The following is a 12,611-nucleotide window of genomic DNA, read 5'->3' on the forward strand; positions in this document are numbered from 1 at the left end:
TGTCAATAAATTTCATAAAAAAAAAAAAAAAATGTTGAGTTCTCGGATGCCTGACATGAAGGTCAGCCCGACCCAGGGCTTCTCAGCCAAGTGGGACAACTACAAGAACAGGTGGAAGAAATGGGAGCCCAGCATTCATGCACCTGAGCCTTGCCTCATTCTGCCACCTCTGTGCAGCTCAGCATATCTTCTGGAAACTGTTATGTTGCAGTACCAATGCTAATAAGCGAGCAGTTTACGTGAAAAAAAAAAAAGTTGAACTTTCCTATTGAGCTGCCAAAAAAGTTAACAATTTTCAAGTGTAACTGCAAAATCTACTGCAGAGAAAGGTTCTTTGAAATACAGATTTGCCTTAAAAGCAATGAAGTATTGATGTATGGATAAACCTTGAAAACACTATGGTAAGTGAAAGAGACTAGATTCAAAAGAGCACATATTGTATGATTCCATTTATATGCAATGTCCAGAACAGGAAAATCCATAGACAGAAAGTAAATTAGTGGTTGCCAGGGACTGGGAAGAGGAAGGAAGGGGGAGTGATTCCTAACGGGTATAGGGTTTCTTTTTGGATGATGAAAATGTGCTGGAATTAAATAGCGGTGATGATTGCACAACCTTGTGAGTACACTAAAAACCACTGAATTTTACACTTTAAAATGGCAAATTGTATAGTATGTGAATTTTATCCCAATAAAAAAAATGCAAAAGGCTGCCAATGGAGGAGGAGCAGGTGGGCAGAAATTCCATTTGGATGCCAGGTGGTGTCTCTTGGCAAGCTATCTGGTTCAGTAGTGTCCAATGCAGGTTCCTCTCCTCAGCCAAGTGGCTCCACTTCAGCTCCCACTTGAGATCTTTGTTTGAATAAGGGGTTCCCCAGCTAAAGAAGAATGAAAGCCCTTGATCAATTGCCAAGAAGCTCCTCCCCAACTTCTAAGCTCCAGACTTGTGGAGTGTTCTGTGAGGAGAGGCCAGGGAGTCAAAACATCAAAAGAGAGCAGCGGCCCAGACAAGGGTTGGAGTGTCACAAGCAGTGCTGTGGGCTGGAGCCCTGCCTTCTGACAGTGTCCACTAGCAAGGCTCCCTCTGGCTCGATCTGGTCTCAGGGAAGCATTGACACATTCGAGAGGTTTAGTTTCACTCATAAACCTCGAGTGAGCATGTTCTGGCTCTCACCCTGGGATGGGTGAGCCAAGTCCCTGTCCTCTGGTGGCCCAGGTACAAGATGTGTAAAGATGCTCAGTCCCTGACAGTTTTGCTCCCCTCTCTTGGACTGAGCTGAGACCTTGGGTTCTCTGTCTCTCAAAGGACAGGGAGACAGTGGCAGGGAGCAGCTTTTAGCTGAGCAGGGAGTGGGTGGGTTGGGAAAGAAGGGAAGAAAACATTAGTGACTATTGGGGACTTACTCTGTGCCAGACACACAGGAACATGCATATATATGATTTAACTTCCTCCTTACTGACTCCTTCAGCAGTAGGTGAAAGGACTGTCCCAGGTACTTGGAGCTAGTATGTTGTTGCACTGAGATTTGAACCCAGGATCATCAGATTTGAAAATATGTGCTCTGAAGAAGCTGGAAGTTCACCCAGAGGTTTTCACTGAGGCCCCTCCATTGGAGTATGTCTAGCTCCTGCTGTTTATACATTACTTGATCATTCATTCATTCATCCCATAAATTTCCCTGAGTAGGCACTTGGTGCCAGATAATGTGTTAAGTAACAGAGACACAAACCTGAATACCCAAATAAGGCTTAAGCCCTGCCTTCAAGGATTTATAATAATGGTAGCTAATCCTGGACTGAACATAAAACCAGCAGCTAAATTAATTATACCACCAAGGGAGGCCCTATGGTGGTTAGGCCAAATGGCAAGTTTCTTTTTTCATTTGTTTTGTTTTTAAAATCTTTATTTATTTATTTATTTATTTATTTATTTATTTATTTATTTATTTTTATTTATTTATTTGAGAGAGAGAGAGAGAGAATCCAAACCCCGACTCAGGACTTGATCCTTTGAACCGTGAGACCATGACCGGAGCTGAATCAAGAGTTGGACACTTAACCGACTGAGGCACCCAGGTGCCCAGCAAGTGGTTTTAATATGAGAATGAAAATTCAAGGTTTGGGGCAGTGGGGGCAAATTCTCTACCCACCCCCCACCCTATCCTATAGATGTGTGGGGTGTGGGAGAATGAGTAACCACCATCAGAAAGAGCTGAGGGGGAAGTGGTATTTTGGGGCCTGGCTTATTCTGAGCCACAGCAGGAAGTGGAGGGAGGGCTTGCTGAACAGGCCAAGGCTCAGGGGAGTTACTGACTACAGACTTTTGGTGTGGGAGGGCTCAGTCAGAAGGGTCTTGGGAAAGGGAGCAGTGGGTGCGAGAGTGAGTTTGGAAATGAGAATGTAGATGATCAGAGTGGTCAAGAATGACAGACTGAGACACAGGGACTGAGGTTTTGCAGCTCCAACCGAAACTGAAGGGTCAATACATTTCACACTCTGGTTTCCGAGGCTATTTTTGGTACAGGAAACAAGCTATATTGTCTTTGCTCCGGGTATCAAATAGAACATGGGGGAAATTTGTTAGGAAATGCAAGAGGGAAAGTCAGACCCAACTCAGGCTGGAAGCCACCAGCACTGTTTAAACTATGGGAGGAATTTAGCCTGGAATGGAGAAAAAGGGAGGTGGCTACTAGCTTTAACTCAAAGACTGACCTCCAGTTGGTTTTTTTTTATCCTCTTAACTGTAAACCAGTCTGCTTATTTAGTGAACACTTCCTCGTCTTTAAACTTGCCGTCTTCTATTACTGTTTCCAGTTAATATCTGGTTTAGCAGAGAAGTAGCATGGGGCTATGGAAATAACTTGGAATACATACGTTATCAGTTACTGTAAAATCTAGTCACTCAATTAAAAGTTCCACTTCCATAGCCAGTCAGGGGTGGAAGCAGCTAGAACTAGAACGCAGAATTTAGAATTCCAATTTTTCCATCCTCCACTGCCGCATCATATGATGCAGACACTGACTTCCTTATCTTCCCTTAGCTTCAGTTCCCTCATCTGTACAAATACCTTCCTTAAAAATACCTACCTTATAGGTGGTTGTGAAGATTAAATGATGCATAAAGTCCACAATACAGTGCCTGGCCATGGTGTGCCCCTAACATTTTTAATCATTACATGTGATAGTTACCTGGTTGTTTGGCTGCACATGGTAGGTGCTCAAATGAATATCTCATTTTACATGTTATGAGCTGACCCGTGTTCCCCTCAAAATTCATATGTTGAAATCCTTACCCGTACTATCTCAGAATGTGACTGTATTTAGAGATGAGGTCTTTAAAGGGGTAATTAAGTTAAAACGAAGTCTGTAAATTGGGCCCTAATCCAGCCGGACTGGTGTCCTTACAGGAAGAGGGCATTTTGACATAGACATATACAGAGGGAAGACCATGTGAAGAAAACGAGAAGACGGTCATCTACAAGCAAAAAGGAGAGATCTCAGAAGAAACCAATCCTTGATCTTGGACGTCCAGCCTCCAGAACTGGGAGAAAATTAACTTAAGTGTTTAAGCCACTCAGTCTGTGGTACTTTGTGATGGCAGCGCTAGCAAGCTAATACAGCACATACACATTGTATCTTTTTAACGGGTGAGCGGACGGCTCCCTTGTTCTGCTGGCTAGAAACTGCTTCTCGGCCTATAAGTGCTGTGCTCTCCATCCAACTCAAAGTTCCAGCTAAAGGCCCCAAAGGCGCTGGTCCTGCTGGGCTGGCCATGTTGCCCTGGACTGGGTGTTGCTCCCTTGGCTCTTGGCTGCTACGAGGAGGCTTGCTAACCAGAGGTGCTTGGGGTGGGGGGCCAGCAAGAGAATGCACCATGCATCATGGTCCATTCCCGGGTGCTTTCGGGCTGCATGGGGAGGGCAACTTGGGAGTGTGATTAAGATGAAGCAATGGAGGAAAAGTACTGCATCTGTGCTACCCTGGTGTTCTCTGTCCCAGGACAGTGGAGAAAGAGGAGACAGAGGAGAAAGAAGGGGTCCGAGGTGAGAGGAAGGAGAGGTGCCTGACGTGAATCATAGGACACTTACCACCCCCAGAAGTAAAGAACTGTGTCTGCTTATCAGTGGGCTCTGGAATCCCGGTCTTTTGCGGGGCACTGTTTGCCGGGTGGCTCTGGGACCACGGTGCGAAGCCAGGTCCAGGGCCTGGCCGCCCTGGACGACAGGGCAGTGCGGGCGGGCATGCGCGCATCCGACACGTCCTCGGGGCACTGCCCCCTCCGGACGCGCGCCCGCCCCCGCCCCACCCCGCCCCGCCCCCCCGCCGGGCTCGGTGGACCCGGCGCCCGGGGCCGCGCACGACCCCTCCGCGAGCCGGGACCCTGGGCCGCGCGCGCCCCGCGCCCCCTCCCCGCCCGGCGGGCGCGCGCGCTGGCTCCCGCTCCCGCTCCCGCTCCCGCTGGCAGCGGCGGCGGCGGCGGGGATTGTTTTTGTTGTCGCTGAGGCCGGAAGAGCCGCGGGAGCCGGGTGCCTGTCCCCGGGCCGGGCGCCGCCGCCGCCCCCTGCCCAGCGCCCGCGCCTCCGCGGCGCCCCCCCAGCGCCAATATTCCGGAGATCAAGCGTTACGCGGCGGCGGCGGCGGCGGCGGCGGCGGGGCCCGGAGCGGGAGGCGCCGGGGACCGGGGCGAGGCGGCCCCCGCCGCCGCCATGGAGGCGCTGGGACCTGGTGAGGAGTGCGCTCGGGCCGGGGCCGGGTCGCGGCCCCGGGACTGGTGGGCGGGCACGCGGGAGGGCCTGTCGCTCCGCTTGTCCCCCATCGGCCCTTGCCTACCTGGGTTCGGGCCGTCAGGCTTGGGGGAAGGGGATCCGTGCCCAACAGCACAAGGCAGAGGGAGCTGACCCGGGCCTCGGGGGGCGGAGACCGCGCCCCAGCCTGGAGAGACAACCCAGGTCTCGAGGTCTAAGGGAGGCAGGCCCAGGATGGAGACCCGGGTTCCCAGGGGGAGGGGAGACCTAACCCAACCTCAGGGAGGGCGGTCTGCGCTCCAGGGTTGAGGCAGTCCAGTTTGGTCCTCAGAAGGAATGATCTGTGCCAGGTGCTCAGCTGAGGCCTGGCCCGGACTGGACCAGGAAGGACCCCCTTGAACTGCCAGGGGTATTCTTAGCATGGGGCCACACCCGTGTTTTTCTTTGCACTGGTAGACAGTCCAGAGCCCTCAGATAAGGAAGAAGAACTTCGCCCAAATACTTCTTATGACCCCCAAAGGCCAAGGGGCAAAGTACCCTCCCTTTCTCGAAGGCCCTGAAGTCTTGGGAAGTATGGTCCTATGCCTCTCTTAGTCTGTGCGACAGTCCCAGAGTGATCAGGGCTAGTGCCTTAGTGACAGGTGAGTTACCAGCGAGCCCGTTCTAGCATAAGCTTTAATGCCCTGAGTTCTCTTCTCACTGGGTTATGGGTGGTTGTGGGGATCAAATAAGGGGAAAGTGCTTTGGAAACTGAAATTCCCCATCTTTATGAATGACCTCTGTTTATCTCCCCCAGTTGGCCCAAACCAAAGGAACCATTCCAGGTTATAACAGCTGCCCTGCAGACTGAGAACCTGGTGCTCCCACCTCAAACTGCACCAGGTTTCTAATGCCTCGGCTAAGTAGGGCAGGGTTTAGAGGCTGTGATAGAATTAACTTTAATATCAAACCCTGGCTACATAGTGGACTTCGTTGTAGGGCACTTCATTTTTTTAGTGGATAGAAAATTCACTTTGCCTTTTGAGTTTGGAAACTTTGCAGGTTTGTTTGCTTAGAACTTGTTTACATAGCTGAATGATTAAACCCTACCTTAATTGGCTGCTTAAAGTATTTTTTAAAGGCCCACATAATCAAATTTCATATGCCTTTTAAAAATGAATTGGTTTGTGACATTAATATTATTTGATAAACCTCAATGTGAGCATTACTCTGGGTTCCTTCAGCTATGTCCCCCGGCTAAAGGCATGATCATGTCTTTAGGAATGTAACAGACTTCTGTTCAAATCCAATCTAGTAATTTAATAGTTGTATAACCTTGGGCAAATTACTTAATTCCTTTGAACTTTCATTTCCTCATCTATAAAATGAGGGCAATAATAATTATGTGCTGCAAGATTGTTGTGAGAATGAAATGTATGTGAGCAGTCTTATTGTGGAGACTAGTGCATTGTAGGTATTCCACAAATGTTTCTTCTTCCCTCCCGGTTAGTAATTCATAATTGAAGCAACTGTTGCATTTTATGAGCTGATGCTGGAAGAGACTATGTAACTGTGTATACAAACTGAATTGCATGGAAAAGATCAACCTGGTAGCGTTAGGAGAGGCCTAGGGACTTTGTTTTTTTGGTTGGTTTTAGCTTTTGCAGATTTGAAGACTTAGTTTGCTCAGGATTGTGGAAAGTTCTCACTAATCACACTTTAAAGACACAAATGAATATATTAAAATGTCACATAGATCTTTCCTGTTGACTGGAATATTTTCTTGTCTGCTGTCTAGCAAACTCCTTTTCTGGTGTCACAGTATCTTGGAAACCCAATTAATAATAAGCTGCTTGCTGAGCATAGAATTGGAGCAAAGGGAGTTGATAGTCTTGTGGGATATTTTATCCAGGCTGTCTTAGGACCAAGAGAGAGGCACTTCAGTTTTGTTCAAACACCCTGGTCTAGTGCTTTCTGCCCTCCTCACTTGAAAATCATTGAAGCATTCTTAATCTTACTATGCTCTCCCCTCACCCCATTTTGGTTTCTGGCAATAATAACTTAGAAATGTATTCAGTTAGATTACCATTTATTTTGGCTATATTAATTATGTTTATTTTTACAGTGCTTTACAGTCTGGAAGGTGCTTTCATAGCTCTTAGCTCATTTGATCCTATGAGAGGTAGGTGAGGCAGGCATTAGCCCCATTTTACAGATGAGTAAAGAGATTCAGAGAGCGTAAGTGACTTCAAGGTCTCAAGGCTGAGAGGTGAAATGCAGATGAGTCTGGGTCATCTGACTCCTAGTCTATTGCCCTCTTCTTCGTTTTTTAAAAATGTTTTTTAAATTTTTATTAATTTTTGAGAGAGAGAGAGAGAGAGAGTGTGTGTGTGACTAGAGGGTTAGAGAGAGAGACACAGAATCCGAAGTGGGCTCCAGGCTCTGAGCTGTCAGCACAGAGCCTGATGCGGGATTCAAACTCATGAACCACAAGATCATGACCTGAGCTAAGGTCCGACGCTTAACCAACTGAGCCACTCAGGTGCCCTGGCCTCTTCTTCATTTAAGGTTGACTTCGTGCAATCTGTGTTGAGTAATGTTTCCTTTTCAGAAGATGTAATTTTCTGACTTTCTCACTAAATTTTGGAGATACCCCCATTATAAAGCCCAGGGACCTTTGAGCACTGACTGTAACAGTTATTCAAGTACAATCATAACAGCTAACATTTATCAAGCACTTACTATTATCAGGTACTGTGGTAAGCCTTATGTATACATTATCTAATAGGATCCTCAAAATTGATTTATGAAATAGATTCTATTATTACCACACTTCCCATATTTTACAGATGAGGAAACTGAGGCACACAGTGACTAAGAAACTGGCCCAAAGCCATGCAATTAGGGAGTGGTAAAACCAGGGTTGAAACCTACACAGTTTGGTTTTGCCATAGCCACTATGCTTTACTTTCTTTGTAAGCAATTTGCTAAATTCAAAGAAATCAGCTTTGGGAAAATTTTAGGGTATAGTTTTCTTTTTTTATTTTTTAAAAAAAAATTTTTTTTTCTCAACGTTTTTATTTATTTTTGGGACAGAGAGAGACAGAGCATGAACGGGGGAGGGGCAGAGAGAGAGGGAGACACAGAATCGGAAACGGGCTCCAGGCTCTGAGCCATCCGCCCAGAGCCTGACGCGGGGCTGGAACTCACGGACCGCGAGATCGTGACCTGGCTGAAGTCAGACGCTTAACCGACTGCACCACCCAGGCGCCCCAAGGGGGTATAGTTTTCTAAATAAATCTCCTAAACTTATTCAAAGAAATGACCACTCACCTCCTCGCTTTTCTCTGCTACCAAAGAAAAGGAACACACTATCTATCTTTCTCCGTTAACCCCACTTCTTTCATTTCCTCTGCCTCTTTCCCTTTTGGTGTCAAGTATTTCAGAGAGATATAGATACCACAGGATTGTGAAGTACATTGGGAAGAAAAAGCACTGGGCTGGGAGTTAGGAAACCTAAATTCTAGTCACAATTTAAAATCAAAGCTATGTGTGCTTGGGCAAGTCATTTGCTCCAAAATTCTGTTTCTCAATTTCTATCCTAAAGCTGGATTTATGATACAGTGATTGCTTAAATGTACCTTGGAATATGCAGGACTGACTTGTCTATGATTTAATTGGGTGAATTCAGTATGACTATCACCATTGATATTATTTATTATTTATCTCTTACCTTGTTTTTAAACGTCTTACCACACCTAGAGTATATCCCTTCTATGCCAGAAGTGGAACTCAACTCCAAGCAATAATATTTTTAGTATAAAATATGCACTTTTGCTTTAATGAAAAACAATAGTCAATTCCTGGGTTTTAGGAATGACTGGGTTTCTGTTTGGTTTCTATCTAGAGCTAGAGATGATTGGTACAGACATACCTTGGAGATATTAGGGGTTCAGTTGCAGACCACCACAATAAAGTGAATATCACAAAAAAAGCAAGTCAAGTGAATTTTTTGGTTTCCCAGTGCATATGAAAGTCATGTTTACACTATACTGTAGTCTAAGTGTGCAATAGCATTATGTCTAAAAAAAGTACATGCTTTAATTAAAGAATACTTTATTGCGGTGCGCCTGGGTGGCTTAGTTGGTTAAGCATCATCCGACTTCGGCGCAGTCTGTGAGTTGGAGCCCCACGGCAGGCTCTGTGCTGACAGCTCAGAGCCTGGAGCGTACTTCTGATTCTGTGTCTCCCACTCTCTCTGCCCCTCCCCGACTCATGCTCTGTGTCTCTCACTCTCAAAAAATGAATAAATGTTAAAAAAAAATTTAAAGAATACTTTATTGCTAAGAAGTGCTAGCCATCATCTGAGCTTTCAGTGAGTCATTATCTTTTTGCTGGTGTGGGGTCTTGCCTTGACGTTGATGGCTGCTGAAAGATCAGGGGGATGTTGCTGAAGTTTGGGGTGGCTATGGCAACTTCTTAAAATAAGACAATGATGAAGTTTGCCATATCAATTGACTCTTCACAAATCGTTTCTCTGTAGCATGCAGTGATGTTTGATAGCATTTTACTTATAATAGAACTTCTTTCGAAATTGGAGTCAGTCTCTCAAACCCTGCCACTGCTTTATCAACTAAATTTTTTTAATGTGTGATAGCTCTATATACTTTTATTTATTTTTAATAATTTATTTTTTAATTTACATTCAAGTTAGTTAGCATATAGTGCAACAATGATTTCAGAAGTAGATTCCTTAATGCCCCTTACCCATTTAGCTCATCCCTCCTCCCACAACCCCTCAACTAAATTTATATATTCTAAATCCTTTCTCGTAATTTCAACAATCTTCACAGCATCTTCACCAGGAGTAGATTCCATCTCAAGAAATCACTTTCTTTGTTCATCTATTTTTTAAAAGTGTTTATTTATTATTTGAGAGAGAGAGAGAGAGAGAGAAGAGCAGGGGGGTGGGGGGCAGAGAGGGAGAGAGACAGAATCCCAAGGTCTTGCACTGTCAGCACAGAGCTGACATGGGGCTCAAACTCAAACTGCAAGATCATGACCTGAGCCAAAATCAAGAGTTGGATGCTTAACTGACCAAGCCACCTAAGCACCCCTCTTTGTTCATCTATAGAAGCAACTCCTTTCTCATCCATTCAAGTTTTATCATGATATTATAGCAGTTCAGCCACATCTCCACGTCTCATTCTAGTTCTCTTGCTATTTCCACTACATCTGCAACTACTTCCTTCACTGGAGTCTTAACCTGCTCAGAGTCATCCATGAGGGTTAGAATCAACTTCTTTCAAACTCCTGTTAGTGTTGATTTTTTTGACCACTTCCCATGAATCATGGATGTTTTTCATGACATTGAGAATGGTGAATCCTTTCCAAAGAGTTTTTAATTTACTTTGCCCAGATCTATCAGAGGAATCACTATGACAACTATAGCTTTACAAAATGTTTCTCAAATAGTTAAGTCTTGAAAGTCAAAATGACTCCTTGATTGGGGCGCCTGGGTGGCTCAGTCGGTTGAGCGTCCGACTTCAGCTCAGGTCACGATCTTGCGGTCCGTGAGTTCGAGCCCCGTGTCGGGCTCTGGGCTGATGGCTCAGAGCCTGGAGCCTGCTTCCGATTCTGTGTCTCCATCTCTCTCTACCCCTCCCCCGTTCATGCTCTGTCTCTCTCAAAAATAAATAAAATGTTAAAAAAAAAATTGAAAAAAAAACAAAAACAAAATGACTCCTTGATTTATGGGTTGCAGAATGGATGTTGTGTTAGGAGGCATGAAAGCAACACTAATCCTGTTGTATACGGCTGTCAGAGCTCTTAGGTGACCAGGTGCATTGTCAATGAGCAGTAATCTTTTGGAAGGGATCTTTTTGTCTGAGTAGCAAATATCAACAGTGGGCTTAAAATATTCAGTAAACCATGTTGTAAACAGATGTGTTGTCATCCAGGCTTTGTTTCACTTATAGAGCAGAGGCAGAGTAGATTTAGTGTAATTCTTAAGGACCCTAGGTTTTTCAGATTGATATATAAACATTGGCTTCAACTTAAAGTCACCAACTGCATTAACCATTAACAAGAATCCGTCTGTCCTTTGAAGTTTTGAAGCCAGGCATTGACTTATTCTCTCTAGCTGTGAAAGTCCTGGATGGCATCTTCTTCCAGTATAAGGCTGTTTCATCCACATAGAAAATCTGTAGCCACCTTCATTCATTATCTTAACTAGATCTTCTGGATAATTTGCTGCAGCTTCTATATCACCACTTGTTGCTTCACCTTGCATATTTATGTTTTGGAGATGGCTTCTTTCCTTAAACCTCATGAACCAACCTCTCTCTTCTAGCTTCAAATTTCACTTCTGCAACTTCCTCCCCTCTCTCGGCCTTCACAGAATTGAAGAGAGTTAGGGCCTTGCTCAGGATTAGGCTTTGGCTTAAGGGAATTTTGTGTCTGTTTTGATGGATTGGTTTGCTTGTTTATTTATTTATTTAGAGAGTGAGTGAGCACAAGTTGGGAGGGGCAGAGAGAGAGAAAGAGAGAGAGAGAGAGAGAGAGAGAGAGAGAGAATCCCAAGCAGGCTCCACACTGTTAGCACAGATCCCCACATGGCACTCGATCTCATGAACTGTGAGATCACGACCTGAGTCGAAGTTGGACGCCTAACGGACTGAGCCACCTAGGCACCCTCATTTTGATCTTCTATCCAGACCACTAAGAGTTTCTTCGTATAAGCAATAAGGTTGTTTTGCTTTCTTAACACTCGCATGTTCACTGGGGCAGCACTTTTAATTTCCTTCAAAAACTTTTCCATTGCATTCACAACTTGGCTGAGTCTTTGGCACAAGAGGCCTACTTTTGGCCTGTCTTGGCTTTCCACATGCCTTCCTCACTAACCTTAATCATTTCTAGCTTTCGATTGAAAGTGAGAGACGTGGGATTCTTCGTTTCACTTGAATACTTAGAGGCCATCATAGGGTTATTAACTGGCCTACTTTCAGTATGGTCGTGTTTCAGGGAATAGGGAGGCTCAAAGAGAGGAAGAGAGAAGGGAATGGCCAGTGAGTGGAGCAGTCAGAACACACAACATCTTTGTATTAACTTTGCTATCTCATATGGGTGCAGTTCGTGGCACCTCAAGACAACAGCAACTCAACAATCACTGATCACAGATCACCATAACAAATATAATAATAATGTAAAAGTTTCAAATGTGAGAATGACCAAAATGTGACACAGAGACATGAAGTGAACAAGTGCTGTGGCTGGAAAAATAGCGCCAATAGCCTTGCTCACTGCAGGGTTCCCACAAACCTTCAATTTGTAAAAGACTCAGTATATGCAAAGCACAATAAAGTGCAACTAAATGAGCTATGCCTGTACTGTTCAACTCAACATTTATTGAATTCCTACGATGTGCTATAGTCATTGAGTTAGATATTGAGGAGGTAACAGTGAACTGAAGGTCCACTTCTTCTAAGAATTTACAGTCTGATGGCCGAGACAGTAATTTAACACCTTGTTTCTACATACTTGTGCTATGTACTCCCTTATAGAGAGGGTCTTGGATACACCAAGGATGCATCTTCCAGTCTGGAAGCCTTCCAGAAAGGCTTTCCAAAGGAAGTCACACCTAACCTGAGTTTTGAAGGAGTAGAATTTAGAAGAAGAATGAACCATGAATTTAATCTGTGAGAAGATTTTCAATACTTTAAAAATTAGTATACGGAGATCTGTCAACACATATTTCGTTAAAGGGTTTGCTTTGATTTTCCTAAGTGATGTTGAACCAGAATAGCTTCTTGCTTCAAAGTTTTCTCTCTTTTGAATTGCCTTTGTTCTTGGTGAAATGCCTTGGCAATAAGAACCTGTTGTAACTTTC

The 12,611-nt window shown here is 44.8% G+C and overlaps 1 protein-coding gene across 1 annotated transcript in view; it reads left to right on the plus strand.

Moving 5' to 3' along the window:
* Nucleotides 1-4,621: 4,621 nt before the first annotated feature.
* LOC115520119 (protein argonaute-4) overlaps nt 4,622-12,611 on the plus strand; it is a 41,831-nt gene continuing 33,841 nt past the window's right edge. The window contains exon 1 of the mRNA XM_030324148.1: nt 4,622-4,724. Within this exon, the coding sequence (XP_030180008.1) occupies nt 4,706-4,724 (19 nt within the window). The 5' untranslated portion in view covers nt 4,622-4,705. The remainder of the gene's footprint in view (nt 4,725-12,611) is intronic.

The sequence above is a fragment of the Lynx canadensis genome, chromosome C1 (assembly GCF_007474595.2).
Source record: "Lynx canadensis isolate LIC74 chromosome C1, mLynCan4.pri.v2, whole genome shotgun sequence".
In the NCBI taxonomy this organism is placed as follows: domain Eukaryota; kingdom Metazoa; phylum Chordata; class Mammalia; order Carnivora; family Felidae; genus Lynx; species Lynx canadensis.